This window comes from Haliotis rufescens, unplaced genomic scaffold (assembly GCF_023055435.1).
Source record: "Haliotis rufescens isolate VD_foot unplaced genomic scaffold, xgHalRufe1.0.p SCAF_11, whole genome shotgun sequence".
Classification (NCBI taxonomy): Eukaryota; Metazoa; Mollusca; class Gastropoda; order Lepetellida; family Haliotidae; genus Haliotis; species Haliotis rufescens.
The window spans coordinates 15,094,632-15,112,055 of NW_025963791.1; the positions used below are offsets into that span (position 1 = coordinate 15,094,632).

At 42.4% G+C, this 17,424-nt stretch overlaps 1 protein-coding gene across 3 annotated transcripts; it reads right to left on the reverse strand.

Moving 5' to 3' along the window:
• Positions 1 to 1,715: 1,715 nt before the first annotated feature.
• On the reverse strand, positions 1,716 to 15,525 carry LOC124150887 (gamma-glutamyl hydrolase-like). 3 transcript variants are annotated; one of them, XR_007219934.1, is made up of 10 exons: positions 15,391 to 15,525; positions 14,724 to 14,829; positions 13,957 to 14,007; positions 12,704 to 12,788; positions 8,819 to 8,957; positions 7,290 to 7,396; positions 6,033 to 6,126; positions 4,357 to 4,494; positions 2,827 to 3,062; positions 1,716 to 2,762 (listed from the first exon to the last, which is right to left on the reverse strand). XR_007219934.1 is itself a non-coding variant. In XM_046523074.2 (9 exons), the coding sequence occupies exons 1-9, from the start codon at positions 15,485 to 15,487 to the stop codon at positions 2,911 to 2,913; spliced, it is 969 nt and encodes a 322-aa protein (XP_046379030.2). In that variant the 5' UTR covers positions 15,488 to 15,525; the 3' UTR covers positions 1,716 to 2,910. The 3 variants fall into 3 exon arrangements, 1 of the variants encoding a protein (XP_046379030.2); XR_007219933.1 differs by having other exon boundaries at positions 1,716 to 2,465; positions 2,819 to 3,062; XM_046523074.2 differs by having other exon boundaries at positions 1,716 to 3,062.
• Positions 15,526 to 17,424: the final 1,899 nt, after the last annotated feature.

Genomic DNA, 17,424 nt, shown 5'->3' on the forward strand with positions numbered 1-17,424 from the left:
CAAGTTTAAGGTCTGAAAGCAGTAATGCAGGCGGACTGTCAGAAGCCACTCTTCTGTACTCTATCCAATGGAGAATCACCTCCATACAAATCCAACAACATGCGTGACCAGCATTAGAGAACGTGCTGAAAAACAACTGTAGGCCATGCAATTCCTTTCATCTCCGGGAACAAAGATTATGAAATCAAATAAGGAAATTGTTATTAGATTTCATGAAAACTGTTTCTATATGAAGGCATCCGCAACTATCCAGGAGTGTATCAAATGTCCATACTTTTTCCACACACGATTTTTACGCGCTGACAGACATGCGCTTTTAGAGACGTCTGTAGACGGCGTCAACGACTGGACATATCTATTGTAGTCCTGGGGTTTGGATCCGTGTACATGCAGTTGCAGGCTTATTTTTTAACGCCCAACCAGCAGATGATCGAATTTGGGCCAGACGAACCAGTGATTGATATCATGAGCAACGCCCCACGCCCCTGTCGGGGTACGATGACACAACCAGGTCACGAGTCTGACCACCAGATCCTGTTTGTCACCTTGCACGAACAGATTACCGTGGACCAATCTTAATCGCAACGGGGCCAGTAGCCGCAGGTGCTATTATAGGCGACCTCTAGGTCAGGCATGTATATAGGTGAAATTATGCTACCATGCACAGGGTGTTATGGTAATATTAGGTTTCCAAAATGAATTTTCTTCATGCACCCATCAGCGGCACAATATCTTGATTAAACACATATCTCGCAAAAAACAACAACAATAGTTGATTAAGTAGAGATTGTACAGTGCTCCGAGTATGTGTTACCTCAAGCCTACACGCATGACGTTTGTGAATCCCGTGACGATCCGGTCTTGTGAGAGGCCACCAACGGGATCGGGTGGCCAGGCTCAGTGACATGATTGCTGAACGTCATCGTATCCAAATTTCGTAGATCGATGCTCATGATGTCAATGAATACATCTACTGGTCCAGACTCGATTATTTTCATATCGCCGTCGTATAGCTGTAAAATTGCTGTAAAAGAGCAGCGTTAAACAACAAAGAATCGAACGAACAAACGTTTGTGAAATGACCACTCGAAGGAGTGGATGAATGAGTACAGTTTTACGCCGCTTCTAGCAAAAGTCCAGCAATATCACGGCGGGGGACACCACACATCTTCCCACGTGGATATTCGAACCTGGGTCTTAGGCGTGTCGAGCGAACGCTTCAACCAGACCGCCCCTCCACACGAACGAAGGCTAACTGGCCGTGGTAAATAGTATCCTTGTGTAGTATCTGTATTCCAGACTCCCTTGACTCTTCAACCGAAATATATTATGCATGGGATATGAGTGAGTGAGTGAGTGAGTTGGGTTTAACGCCGCTTTTAACAATATTCCAGTTATATCGCGGCGTGTCAGCTTAATGTGGGAGGAAAGCCCGAAGTGATGCAGGTCTCAGACGTTTACCACTTCGGTGAAACCCACGAGCACGGGTATGGTGCTGACAAACCTAGACACATAATCGGGACGAACCGGGATTCGAACCCACAATCATAGGTTTCTGGCGTGCCCAAGGGACGCATGGGATATGAAGATGTGGGTCTCTGGGATATGTATGGAGCTGCGGTTATCTGCAGACGACCAGACAGCATGGTTTACCCTGTCAGAGGGAGGTGGTGGATTAAAGCCCTAAGTGTGGGTAGAAAAGAAAAACTACAAAATGAACACCTCTTTGTCCTCCCAAATTGAAAGATGTGAGGAAAATATTTTATTACATAATGCGGTAGTTAAAATCAGACATTTTTATTTCCTCTTGGGCTATGAGGAACTACTGATGGATGTGCAGCCAACCGTAGGATCATCATCCTAATCTCATCCGGGTTGATGATGCGGCATGAGGAAAAAATCACGTACTCTTTATATTTATTATTTATTAACTTGTAACTTGTCAACACAGAAACAGTTTTGTCATTCCCAGCACCAGTGCTCTTCTGATATTAAGGTTTCGGAAAATATGCTAGATAATAATTGGACATCATGAGGTATTCAACCTACTTCCTTGTCTTGGTACAGTTGCCGGAGTCAGATAGTTATGTACAAGGTGAAACATCACCTCAAGGCCAATACAACGTGACCACGCACAGGAGATTAAGACACAGATAAGCGGTTGTCCATGGAGTTGGCAAGTCGACCAATTGGTTCTGCTCTGGGTAGGCTAGTCGACCAAGGGTTTCTGCTCTGAATGGGCTAGCCGACCAAGTGATCTTCCTCCGAATGTGCTAATCGGCCAAGGGGTTGTCCTCCAGTTGGGCTAGCCGACCAAGTGTTTGTCCTCAGGATAAACTAGCCTACCAAGCAAATCCGGAGGGGCTAGTCGACACAGTGGTTCTGCTCTGGATGGGCTAGCCATCCAAGTAAATCTCCACTGGATGGGCTAGCCGACCAAGTGGTTCTCCTCCAGGTGGGCTAGCGGATCACGTGTTTGTCCCCAGGATAGACTAGCCGACCAAGTAAATTTCCACTGGATGGGCTAGCCGATCAAGGGGTTCTCCTCCAGGGGGGGCTAGCGGATCACGTGTTTGTCCTCAGGATAGACTAGCCGACCAAGTAAATCTCCACTGGAGGGGCTAGCCGATCAAGGGGTTCTCCTCGAGGTGGGCTAGCCGACCAAGTGTTTGTCCTCAGGATAGACTAGCCTACCAAGTAAATCTCCACTGGATGGGCTAGCCGATCAAGGGGTTCTCCTCCAGGTGGGCTAGCTAGCCGACCAAGTGTTTGTCCTCAGGATAGACTAGCCTACCAAGTAAATCTCCACTGGATGGGCTAGCCGACCAAGTGGTTCTACTCCGCATGGTCTAGCCACTCAAGTGGTTATTCTCCTGTGAGTGGTCCAGAATGGCTGTCCTTGGAGTGAAGCTAGCCGACCAAGTGGCTGCCCTCAGGCTGAGTGAAGTTGAAGTAGTAGATCTGTTTGAAGGAACCGCCATCCCAGTAATTCATGAAGAACTTCTCAATGAGCAAGTGACCGGCTTCTCTGTCACTCGGGAACTGGTGGCAACTTCTTCTAGCTGTAATAGAAAATACATTTCCATCCCATTGTGTAAAAATGTGTATTTATAAAACCGATAATTCCACAACTGTCATTATAATTTAATTATACAGAACAATAGGTTGTACGTACTTTTACCCTTATTTCCAACCCCATTGTGTAAATGTGTATGTTTATAAAACCGATAATTCCATGACTGTCATTATAATTGGATTTTACAAGAATAGGTTGTGAGCACTTTTTCCCTCATTTCCATTATAAAACCGATAATTCCTTGACTGTCATTATAATTGGATTTTACAAAAATAGGTTTTGAGCACTTTTTCCCTCATTTCCATTATAAAACCGATAATTCCTTGACTGTCATTAAAATTGGATTTTACAAAAATAGGTTGTGAGCACTTTTCCCCTCATTTCCATTATAAAACCGATAATTCCTTGACTGTCATTATAATTGGATTTTACAAAAATAGGTTGTGAGCACTTTTTCCCTCATTTCCATTATAAAACCGATAATTCCTTGACTGTCATTATAATTGGATTTTACAAAAATAGGTTGTGAGCACTTTTCCCCTCATTTCCATTATAAAACCGATAATTCCTTGACTGTCATTATAATTGGATTTTACAAAAATAGGTTGTGAGCACTTTTTCCCTCATTTCCATTATAAAACCGATAATTCCTTGACTGTCATTATAATTGGATTTTACAAAAATAGGTTGTGAGCACTTTTTCCCTCATTTCCATTATAAAACCGATAATTCCTTGACTGTCATTATAATTGGATTTTACAAAAATAGGTTGTGAGCACTATTACCCTCATTTCCATTATAAAACCGATAATTCCTTGACTGTCATTATAATTGGATTTTACAAGAATAGGTTGTGAGCACTTTTTCCCTCATTTCCATTATAAAACCGATAATTCCTTGACTGTCATTATAATTGGATTTTACAAAAATAGGTTGTGAGCACTTTTCCCCTCATTTCCATTATAAAACCGATAATTCCTTGACTGTCATTATAATTGGATTTTACAAAAATAGGTTGTGAGCACTATTACCCTCATTTCCATTATAAAACCGATAATTCCTTGACTGTCATTATAATTGGATTTTACAAAAATAGGTTGTGAGCACTATTACCCTCATTTCCATTATAAAACCGATAATTCCTTGACTGTCATTTTAATTGGATTTTACAAAAATAGGTTGTGAGCACTTTTTCCCTCATTTCCATTATAAAACCGATAATTCCTTGACTGTCATTATAATTGGATTGTACAAGAACAATAGGTTGTGAGCACTATTACCCTCATTGACAAAGAAGTTGGCGAAGTACTGTGACACAAGGACTCCATTAGCTCCATGGTTGATAGCAAGACTGGGGTTCCATTCAAAATTGATCTTCTCCGGGTGCCACTGTGTGCCATAGAACGGGTACTTGTAGGCTGGGAGGGGAACATTAGACTGACATGAATAATACGGGTATGATTATAATGGCTGTGGCGCAATCTGCTGAAGCTAAAACAGAGTAGCTAATCGTATAGATACAGGCTTTTGACCTTTTTCACACTTCGCTACTTCCGGTGGTACTTCGACAGATTATCATTCCGACACTTCTAGTTAGGTAATATCACGATAAAGTATGTTGATGGCTGTGTCACAATGGTCCACTGTCAAACGTCCCAAAGAAACTATTAAAGGGGCACTGATCTAAAGCAATTCCCCGGGACTGGTTTTTGCCCTTGTTATAACACCACTGCCACAGGCTAATTTGCATATCACGTGACCGGACATGTTTGTAAATAAACGCGCTTTTTCAGAAATCGGAACAGAACGGACTAATGCAGGTATTTGGGGTCGCTTTGCATATTGTTTTGCATTAATATGTAGATATGCTAATAACATCTGCGACAGTGAGTTGCATGACAATATATATTTATACAAAAGTCAAAGTGACCAAATCGCTAGCTCTCCTTTGGGCTTTGACGGCAGCACGTGGAGCCGTACAACCAATGTAAACATAGGATAACTACGCAAATTGAAATTTTTCACGATTTAGGATATTTTCTCAATGAAAGTTAACTATTCTATGACATATGTTTATCAAGATATGTAGACTTGTAAATATGAAACAGCTGAAAAACATGCAATATCTTGAATGGACTGTGTAAGATGTGACGGATCGTCACATGGCGCTAGCCTGTGGCAGAGGTACTATGCGGGCCGCATAGATAGGAGAGTTGAGCAATACGTCACACACACACACACACACACACACACACACACACACACACACACACACACACACACACACACACACACACACACACACACACACTGCAAGTATCTCGACTATATCCCAATCTCAATGTTCTGCTATAGAAATCCAGCCGTGATGGTCCATGTACCCGGACCTCCCGTATTTATGTCCACACTTAACTACGCTCATGGGCCTAAACAGAGAAATAATTCCGTATTTAGGCCCATTGACTTAAATTCGGATGTTTATTTGGGAGTGATCTTCCTTAAATTCATAACTGAAATCCCAATATTCATTCAACAGTACAGTAAAATACGTTTATAACGAACTGACGAATATTACAAACTTAATTTTTGGCCCCGGCCATTTGCTGTATAGATGTTGTATAAATGCCTATAACGAACTACGGTTATAACGAACTAAAATTAGTGGTCCATTTGAGTTCGTTATAACCGTAGTTTACTGTAAATGCAAGTTCAAGTTTTTCATTTTATGCAGTTATTTCCGGTTCAAAATTCATGTTGTTTTTAAGTTTCTGATTTTTCAGCCAAGGGCGTGCCCTATTTAGGTCAGAAAGCGTTAGCGCTTCCGAAATTGAGCCCTGGGCTTAATTTCGGATAACGTATTTTGGATGAGAAGGCGCCATTTTCCGTAATCTGTCCTGGAGCTTAAATACAAGAAGTCCCGGTAGGCCTGTAACTTCACTGTTTTCATTAGTTTTACCTTCAGCAGTCGAGACAAACAACTTCCCCTTGTTGTCCCTGTTTGTGGATAAAACACGGAAGAAGTGTCTTAGAGACGCCGACTTGTTGTATGTCTGCAAAGATATAGAGAGTGTGTGTATTGAAACAAATGTATCTCGTTAACAATGCAGGTAACGATTTCATAATAAAACATTAGCAAAACTGATAGAAGCGCCTCTAAAATCATACTGTGAGATCACGAATTAACAAGGCAGGGCATCAAAAACTACAACGATACTCTGTGCCGTGACAAAATTCGAAAGTTAGGTCGCTATATACAGTACACGATACATTATGAATATGATACGTTTACACTTCACGCTAGACAGTAGTACTTCGCGAACTAGTGATCCAGTGAAAACACACCAGTCATTGCCAGTAAACCTGATCAGCTGAAGTACTGATAGCTTGAGAAATCTTGTTCCGTCAGAAAATAGTATTATACAATTAATATCCTGATTCCATTGTATATAAAATTGTTTTGTTCCGATATATGAAAACACATTAATATACTGACTACAGCCGTCATATGGTCGAAATATTGCTGAGTGCGGCGTTAAACAACAAATGAACAAATTACTACGCAAACTGGTAACGCGAAAACGTCAAATACATGTGTACTGATAATCAGGGCCTCTAGTCCAAGGGAGACAACTGTGTCACCAGCCGGCTCGTCTCGTCCAATTTTATTAATATCAGATCTTAGTTCTTGCTACCACTAAACAAAGATGTCATTTTAATGAGATTGGTCTCAGTCAAGCATAGGATCTCGGACAGCACTGGCAGATAGTCCATTTTGGAACTTGTTTTATTCGTGGCGGCAGTAGTGAACCTTATACGAATGTTCAAAATGTTTGGTTTTGTCTTCATATCAAAGAGTAGACATATTTAGTTTTAACCTCGGCATAATCTGTCTTCAAAAACGTCCGTCGTGTAATACGAACTACACGCGGCGGGACCGTCGTTTCATCGTTTCCAGTAAATTCATGCAATGTCACAATGACATTGCAACCCGATGCATTCGTAACCACTCGCATGTTTCCGTAACCTACAATAAAGCTTGTCCCGGAATGGGACGAGTTGGTCACGAGTGCAACCCGATGTATTCTGTATGCGGCGGAATAAGCCGAAAGGTCGCGGGTAACTGGATTACCCGACACACTGAACATGATGACTGTTCTCAGTCTCCTAATGTATTAATTCGGCGAATTAACATATAAAATGATGACCGGTGTACCTCAACCGACACGCCGTAGTGATGGAAGTTAGGAGTAACATTCTCGCTGGTCAGAATTGTGGTCAGCTGGGATGTCAGTCCTCCGAGCATTCTGCTTGTTTCGTAACCTGCAAAGAAAGAAATTACACACATCGTTTATCCAAACGTTTGGTTAGTCATCAAGTTCCAAAGTACAAGTGCCTCGAGTGACAGTGTGATTGAACTCTTCCTGAGACAAAAGAGTTAACTGACTATAAAGTCCAGTAAACTTTCGTGCAGAACTCGGTCGATTGCAGGATTTGCAAAGCATGTGCACCGCCAACTTGTTGTCAACAGATATTTTCCAAATCTTTTCGTGTTTTTAATCAAGGTGCTCACGTGATTTGATGCACCTCGCGATGTAAGACCCATTTTCACAATATAGGTCTTGATTATCGATCAGATCGTTTTGACTGGGCGCAGCCATTTTGTTTGAAACAAATGCAAGTGATACGAGAGATGGAATCTGATTGGTCCATAGGAAAGGCTCAGAAGGGACATAACTCGTAATAGCCACTGGTGGCGATACGATCGAGCCCAGGAATTCCAGCCTAGTTCGGCAAGGGTGGAAACTGGACTTTTAAAGTCAGTTAACTCTCTTGCCTCGGGAAGATGAACTGTACGTGATTGTACACAACATCATCGATATGGCACACCGGTCAGATGAAACCATCAAGGAAGTCAAACATAAGTGAGTGAATATTGTTTTACCACTGTCAGAAATATTGCAGTTGTATCACGGCGGTATGTAATTGCTTTCGTTTTTGGATAAATTTGTTGTTTTACTCCGCACTAAGCAATATGCAGCCATATGACGGCGGTCTGCCCTTTGTGTAATTCCTATTCTTTAAATGACATTGTTATACACTTGTTACAACTGCTGCTCAATAAACCGTGTTTGTGTTTATATTCAAGTTGGTATTTCCGCTATCCTAAGTGTGCGGTGAGGCCGTCTTATTGTTGATCATTTGGAGATATAAATGTGAAGTTAGTTAATGCGAGCAAAGACCATGCACTCTCCTTTTCGCATTTAATTCACGCTCGGGTTAATTCCAAGATTTATAGTAATCGAGTCTGGATCAGACAATCCAGTGACTGATATCATGAGCATCAATCCACACAATTGGGATAATATGACATGCATCAACCACGTCAGCGAGCCTGACAACCCGATCCCATTAGTCGCCACTTACGACAAGCATGGGTTCCTGAAGACCCCTATTCTAACCAGGATCTCCACGGATGGGTATGTAATCATCTCGTCCCGTCCAAGTACACCAGTGGTTGATAGCCTGACCAACGATCCATGCCATGAGAACATGGCAGACGGTCTGTTAGATCACACATTTTGACCACCCGATCCTCATCAATCGCCTCTTACGTGCATTGGGTACTGGGGACTTTTTCTGATCCGAAATCCCTACACGGGCCAAATGTATGCCAAGGCCAAGTTTCTCCTCTACTATATTGAGATGCAGTTTTGTATTCCCCCAGTGACAGTGGCTGCCTACCTGTTTGCAGGATGAGAGGCAGACTGACGTTGTAGGCCTCTGATGAGTGCAGCAGTCTGTGTCCTGTACTCAAGTACGTCATCAGCTGGAACCCCTCACACGAACCCCACAGGGGGAACACCTCGCCCTCGGAGTTGGCCTAAACAAGCAGTCATTTGGGGGTTTGTTCGTTTGTTGTTTAACGCCGCACTCAACAATATTCCAGTTATATGACGGCGGTCTGTAACTAATCGAGTCTGGATCAGACAATCCAGTGATTGATATCATTAGCATCGGATCCACGCAACTGGGATAGGATGACATGCATCAACCAAGTCAGCGAGTCTGACCTCCCGATCCCGTTAGTCTCCTCTAACGACAAACATAGTCGCGTCATTTCGGGGAGTGAGATAGTGAGTGTAGTTAAAAGACATCGGAGAGCAATGTTCCAGTTATATCACATCCAATAAAAAAATACAAATCTGGACCAGGGTGCCGTTTCACGAAAGCCTCTTAGCGCTACGACCTTCCGAACCACGTCGTAAACCATGTCATACCTTTTAAGGACGTTACACAAAGCCGTCTCTAACACTAAGTCATAAGATCACCCTAAATCTACGACAGCCCTTAAGCTCTCCTTATGGAAGATCTTAGCCGTTACATGGGCGGCCGGGTAGCCTAATGGTTCAAGCGTTCGCTCGTTACGCCGAAGACCCGGGTTCGATTCCCGACATGGGTACATTGCTGGAATATTGCTAAAAGCGGCGTAAAACCATACTCACTCACTCACTCACTCACTCACTCACTCACTCACTCACTCACCCACTCACTCACTCACTCACCCACCCACCCTTAGCCTTAGCCTTAACTTTCGATCTATGACAATCATAGCACTAAGATCGCTTTGTGGCACGGAGCTCTGGCATGCAAGGCAGTAAATACAAAATGCCAACTCCAGAGAATAACCAGTCTCGATTATCCACCGAAAAAGATGCCATTGGACGTGAGGGGCAAAATAGCGGTGAACATATGAATGGATAACTTAAAATCAGTTCGCGAAAGGGTAACCATGTCCTGCAACGAGCAACTGTGTTAGGATACTATGACACACACGCGAGTCACGGAGTTTGACCTAGAGATCCACAATTCAGTCATCTCATATACGAACAACGGGAAACCTTGAATGACCATGAATCCCTGTAGTGATGGTCTCCTGAGGCCGAACATTGCGTCCTGTACGTGTAACAAATTATAACGGAGGCAAATAATTGTCCTGAAGGATGCCAAAAAAGCATTACAGTTAACAAACTTGTAGACTGTATGAAGGGAGTGAGTGAGTGATTTGAGTTTAAGGCCGGTTTGAACAATATTCCAGTTATATTACGGCGTGTCAGCTTAATGTGGGAGGAAAGCTCGAAGTGATGCAGGTCTCAGACGCTATATATGGCTATGGTGCTGAAAAATCAAGAAGCATGATCGGGGAGCACCGAGATTCGAACCCACAATCATAGTTTCTGGCGTGCCCAAAGAGACGCAACTCTGCACATCGAATTGAGGCGTCTTAACGACGATTTCATATAACTGACACTTCTTTTGTACAATCTTTTGTTTCTTCTTACTCCTGTAATAAAAGCTTGTAATTTTCTTAGTAATTTTGCCCAACACTATTTTGTCAGAAAATGAATAACTTTTGCAGTGTTTTATACTGGCTATGCCCCATTTTAACCAAATCAACATTATTTCATGAATTTGTGGAATAGTTTGGTTACGAATCAAATTAGAAGTTGAAGTTTAACAAAAAAATAAACTTAAATTGCCATTTTGACTGTAAAAAAATATATAAATTAAATACAATTTGTTATTTTTTTTATTTTTCAAATAAAATATCAACTTTCAAGATTTTTTTTCACATAGAATTTGAACACTATAGGTAACACATACATATCCTGATCATCTCTGAAAACATACTGTCACCTTCAGAAAAAGGGCGGCTCAAGCCTTTACCGCCCCCTACTGGCAAAATGGTCAAGACATATTTTGTAAGAAATATGTTTTTGAATAGCCCAGACATAATGCAAATGTTACAAGTATTCAAACCATATGGACCTTTCGGGGTAAATAAACATACCCTATCTCTTGGACTATAAGTAATAGCGACTCGTAAATCGGTTATCTATAGACGGATACACCCATCATCACAACGTCGCCACATCCCCTGCTGCTGATACTAATCACCACCCGTGTGTTAGGAATAGTATGGAAGCGTATTAGTGCCACAGTTTCATTTGTTATCATCTACGTAGATCAACGTGTTAATTCCAACTAATTTAATTAAATGTTTGGGAGCATCTTGGTCGTTTATTTTTATTTGGCCTTTTCCGTATTTTTACAACATATCATTTCAGATGGTCAAACAAAAGCTCTAAAATAAAAAAAAATACAATGACGAGTTTTGGTTTGATAAAGTTTCTATAGTTTGGGTGATTCTCACTCCTTCATATTCACGTTTTACCACTCTAACCTAATTTCCGTGATAGAGAAATCATGAGAATCAACATATTCTCCGACTTACACTTATCCGACTTATGGTTGATATATATTTTCGCTAAAATTTTGAAAAATGACCTATACAATTCGTCCGTATAAACGAATTTCCGTATAACTGAAACCAGCTTTTTACTGGACGCCAGACGCCATATTTATCGAAGGGGATTACATGTACAATAAACAAGCTCGTCTCAACGTAACTCAGTGCCACTTTGTTAATTGACTTCTCACGAATCAAAGGATTACCACCAGCGGAAGTGTATTGTCCGGGTAAGTGAGACAATTTTGTGTGCATTTCAGTGTTTTGTGTATGAAAATGACCGTCCGGTTCCGGAAACTGAATTTCCGTATATACGGGTAAATGTATGTAGTAATTATTACTTTTTTTAATGAAAATCGTACGGGAACCGAGGTTTCCGGATATCTGAAGTCCGTATAAGCGGGGCATGACTGTAGTTGTTTGTTTGTTTGTAGTTTGGGGAACATTTTGTGCTCTCTTCTCTTTTTTTACGGTTGTAAGAGAGTGTGGCGTGTGTCATTCTCCAGTAACTTCGACACTTTGAAATGAAGATTTACTTTATGCAATGTTTAGATCGTACCTCAATAAAGACATGTCAATGCAGTAAGTCAAACATATCGGTCAGTATTAATTAATCCAGAGGTTATATATAACTGACCCGTAACTAGTGTCTATTACTATTAAAATATTCTTACCTAAGTCGATAACACTTTCTCAATAAGGTACAGATTCTCGTACTTTTTTGGGTTAAATCCAATCCATGATTCGAACCCACACTGTCAGAGTCAGGCACCTAAAGTCAGCGATCTAACCCACTCAGCAACCGAGGCTTTCACAAAAAATGAAAGTCCGACAACTGGTACTCTAGATTATGTACTCTGTGTACCCCTCTGACAAGTGTAAATTGGCACGGCTCCCATGGCCGAAACCTTTGTACACAATACCATTTAGAAAGTGGTCAGATGTAACAGATGGTATATTTGGGATTACATTTGAACCACTTTCTAAGTGGCATTGTGTGTTCATAGATAATTCATTAGTAGATAATTCCTTCTTTTACGTAGATTACTATATTATGTACGTTGAAGTAAGCATCCTTTTCCCAAGATGATACATTTTTTGTATTGGCACTAATACGCTTCCATAGAATGGACTAAGGTGAGAGACGAGTGGCTCAATGGTTTAAGGCGCTGCATAAAGTAATGAAGAGTTACGCCCCTTAGTCGTGATATGTTCCGTTGTCGCCGCGTTTTAATCCCGGTTCTTCGGCACCATACGCATGTTGTATTACTATGATATCGCAAATACCTGGGATTTTAAATGTGGAATGGTCCACGTACCTTAACAGCCAAGTCGTAGATGATCCTGGCAGTTTTGGAGTAGTCGCTGGAGACGATGCTAACGTGGCCACCCGGAAACAGGACGCTGGTGCATGAAGTTAATATTAGAACATGCCGTACAAATATCTGATTTCAACATATGCTGTAAAGGTATCTGATTTCAACATGCCGTAAACGCATCTGATTTCACCATGCTGTAAAGGTATCTGATTTCAACATGCCGTAAATGTATTTGATTTCATCACGCCATAAACGCATCTGATTTCTACATGCCGTAAACGTTATCTGATTTCACTATGCCGTAAAGGTATCTGATTTCATCATGCCGTAAACGCATCCAATTTCAACATGATATAAACGTTATCTGATTCCACTATGCTGTAAAGGTATCTGATTTCAACATGCCGTAAAACAACATGCCGATGTACGCATCGACCATCATACATTTGATGCTCTGGTCGCGAGTCGGTTTTGTGCTGCAGGATAATTCGAATGACATAACTTTTCTGTATAGATACAATCAACATTGCCGGCCACACAAGTCCTGTCGTAGTGAACCATCACGCCGCTGCATAAACAACTCTGTTTCTAACAGTGTACACTTGCCTCTTGTATACGGCAAGGAAATACTGGAATAGTGTATGACATAAGTAGTTTACACCTTTCGGGACTTGCATCTTCATTACTTGAGCCAAAGACTAAAGGAGTGAGTGAGTGAGTATGATTATACGCCGCTTTTAGCACAATTCCAGCAACATCACGGCGGGGGACACCAGAAATTGGCTTCACACATTGCACCATGTCGGGAATCGAACCCCAAGACTAAAGGAACTCACGACTAGATACGATATTGCAGTATTTGGTTGACATTCAGTGAAACCTGTTTAAATCCAACTCCATCATCTCCCAACATTCAACTGAATCCTCATCGTCACTCCAAGTCTCGAACTTGTGATAACCCGATGTAGTTTCGATGGTTTTGATGACTGAGTTAACGAGGTTTGACTTGAACGTTTATTCTATAATCTGCAGATACCACACTGCCCACTCAACCGTCTCCGTCAACCACAGAATATTAAACATAAGCGAAAAAAGTCCATAACGCGTGTAACGACCAGACAGGCATAGGGTAATGCTTAAGAACAATAGTTTTTTGTAAATTTTCATATGTTGTGAGTTGCAACCGGCACAATTTAACAAGCAATGACACTTCGAAACAACCGGGGATGACCGTCCACTCAACGAAGACCTACCCATTAATCTTGGAGAAAAGTTGTTCATAGTACTGTTGGGTCTGTCGTACACTGCAAAACAATTTATGTCAGACATTCAGATGGCACTGTAACATAGTAGTGAGTGAGTGAGTGAGTGAGTGAGTTGGGTTTAACGCCGCTTTAACATTATTCCAGTTATATCACGGTGCGTCAGCTTAATGTGGGAGGAAAGCCCGAAGTGATGCAGGTCTCAGACGTTTACTACTTCGGTGAAACCCACGAGCACAGGTATCATGCCGACAAACCGAGAAACATAATCGTGGCGAACCGGGATTCGAACCCACAATCATAGGTTTCTGGCGTGCCCAAGGGACGCAACTCTGCACAGCGAATCGCGGCCACCCGTGCCTCCTGTAACATAGTAGGCCTATATCATGAATGATTTTATACATTTAACAGGTTAACCATTGTGACAGTGAGCGAGTTGGATTTAACGCCGCTTTGAACAGTATTTCAGTTATAACACGGTTTATCAGCGTATAGACGTACATGTGTACCACTTTATCGCGATATGGTGCTGAAAAAACAAGGATTCAGGGGGAATCTGTGATTAGAACCAACGATCAACGGCTCCTTATACGGCCAAGGGAAACTACTCTGTAAAGCGAAATGCCGCACCTTAGACCACTGAGCTATGCGTGTCTCTCTTTGAGTAAGTAAGTAAGTTTATTCAATTGTATGCGATCGAAATTGTCACTTCAACTTTCAGTACCATGTAATAAATGATTGTTATCAAGTTTGCTCACCGAATGGGTACCACCCTCGCCCCGGCCTGTTCTAAGTACTTGATGTAGTTGGCTGGTATGAAGGTGTCTCCATGGCGCTTGCTGCTGGAAGCCTGGGCTATGATCCCTGTCAACAAGTCACACTGTACTTGAGTATATCTATAATCAATGTTTCATAGGACTTTTCTTTTTCTTACCTTTTCTTCGTGTTTGTGTTTACAACCATGTATTGTTTTATGCCGCTTCAGTTATACCACGGCGGGTCACGCACTGTGAGAGAAAGGCCAAGGTGACGTAACGTTAGACAACCACGTTGGTGAAACCCACGAGTTTGGTTATGGTGCTGACAACCGAATGATCATAAACGGGCGGCTCTGGCATCCAACCCTTAGATTTGCGGCGCCTTAACCCACAGGGTTCGCTTGTCACGCCGAGGATCTGGGTTCGATTCCAGACATGGTTACAATGTGTGAAGCCCATTTCTGGTGTCCCCTGCCGTGATCTTGCTGGAATATTGCTAAAAGCGGCATAAAACAACATTCACCCACTCACTTAACCCACAGAGCCACCCATGCCCCAAAAGAGTCTTACAAATGTTGTCTTCATGCATTACTACATTGCAACATTGCAAGACAGGTAAGTATAAATACCCCGTTTACCAGCATTGCGGGACGAGTCGGACACTTACCAATGACCGGTCTGTCTGTACAAACAGTGGCTCCCTCAACGACCAAAGCGGCCCCGCCACACAGCACCACGAACCACCACGCCACGCTCCCATGCATCCTCCCAGTACACTGAAACAGTGGTTCACCAACACAGGCACCACGTGATCACCTCGTATCAGGAGGATGGGGAGTTGGACACCCGTATCCCTTCAACTGTTCTATGCATGTTACAAATGGCAGTCTTGCCTAGAGGCTTGGCAATGTATCACATGACAACGATGTCGGTTGCTATTCCTTGAGGAAACTATATCTTCGTCACGACCTACCCCGTTCTACATAATATCTACCCCGTTCTACATAATACATAGCCACTGCAATATGTACATGGTTATATTTCACTGTGGCCACACAGGAATATGGCGAGATTTTCTTGGGCATATGATGCGGGTGGTTTGGGTATATGGACAGGTATAGGAAAGTGACCCGGGTTGTTTGGGTGTGTTGACAGGAATAGGAATGTGATGCGGTTTTTTTGGGTGTGTTGACAGGTATAGTAAAGTGACATGGGTTGTTTTGGTGTATTGACAGGAATAGGAATGGGACGCAGGTTGTTTGGGTGTATGGACAGGAATAGGAATGTGATGCAGGTTGTTTGGGTGTATTGACAGGAATAGGAATGTCATGCAGGTTGTTTGGGTGTATTGACAGGAATAGGAATGAGATGCAGGTTGTTTGGGTGTATTGACAGGAATAGGAATGTGATTCAGGTTGTTTGGGTGTATTGACAGGAATAGGAATGAGATGCGGGTTGTTTGGGTGTATTGACAGGAATAAGAATGTCATGCAGGTTGTTTTGGTGTATTGACAGGAATAGGAATGTGATGCAGGTTGTTTAGGTGTATGGACATGAATAGGAATGTGACGCAGGTTGTTTGGGTGTATTGACAGGAATAGGAATGAGATGCAGGTTGTTTGGGTGTATTGACAGGAATAGGAATGTGATTCAGGTTGTTTTGGTGTATTGACAGGAATAGGAATGAGATGCGGGTTGTTTGGGTGTATTGACAGGAATAGGAATGTCATGCAGGTTGTTTTGGTGTATTGACAGGAATAGGAATGTGACGCACGTTGTTTGGATGTATGGACAGGAATAGGAATGTGACGCAGGTTGTTTGGGTGTATGGACAGGAATAGGAATGTGACGTGGGTTGTTTGGGTGTGTTGACAGAAATAGGAATATGACGCAGGTTGTTTGGGTGTGTTGTCAGGAATAGGAATGTAACACAGGTTGTTTGGGTGTGTTGTCAGGAATAGGAATGTGACGTGGGTTGTTTTGGTGTGTTGTCAGTAATGGGAATGTAACTCGGGTTGTTTTGGTGTGTTGTCAGGAATAGGAATGTAACACGGGTTGTTTTGGTGTGTTGTCAGGAGTAGGAATGTGACGCAGGTTGTTTGGGCGTGTTGTCAGGAGTAGGAATGTGACGCGGGTTGTTTGGGTGTGTTGTCTGGACTAGGAATGTGACGCGGGTTGTTTGGGTGTGTTGTGAGGAGTAGGAATGTGACGCGGGTTGTTTGGGTGTGTTGTCTGGACTAGGAATGTGACGCGGGTTGTTTGGGTGTGTTGTCAGGAGTAGGAATGTGACGCGGGTTGTTTGGGTGTGTTGTCTGGACTAGGAATGTGACGCGGGTTGTTTGGGTGTGTTGTCAGGAGTAGGAATGTGACGCAGGTTGTTTGGGTGTGTTGTCAGGAATATGGTTATGTTGCTTGTTGTTCGGGTGTATGGACAGGAATAAGATTATTGCGCGGGTTGTTTGGGTGTGTTGTCAGGAATAGGAATTCGACGTGGGTCGTTTGGGTGTATGGACAGGAATAGGATTATGACGTAGGTTATTTGGGTGCATGGACAGGAATAAGATAATGACGCGGGTTATTTGGGTTTGTTGACGGGAATAGGAATGTGACGCGGGCTTTTGGGGTGTATATTGTTAGGAAGAGGGACATGACGCTATGGCTACTGAATATGACAATTTCAATTGTGTAAAATATGTATTGC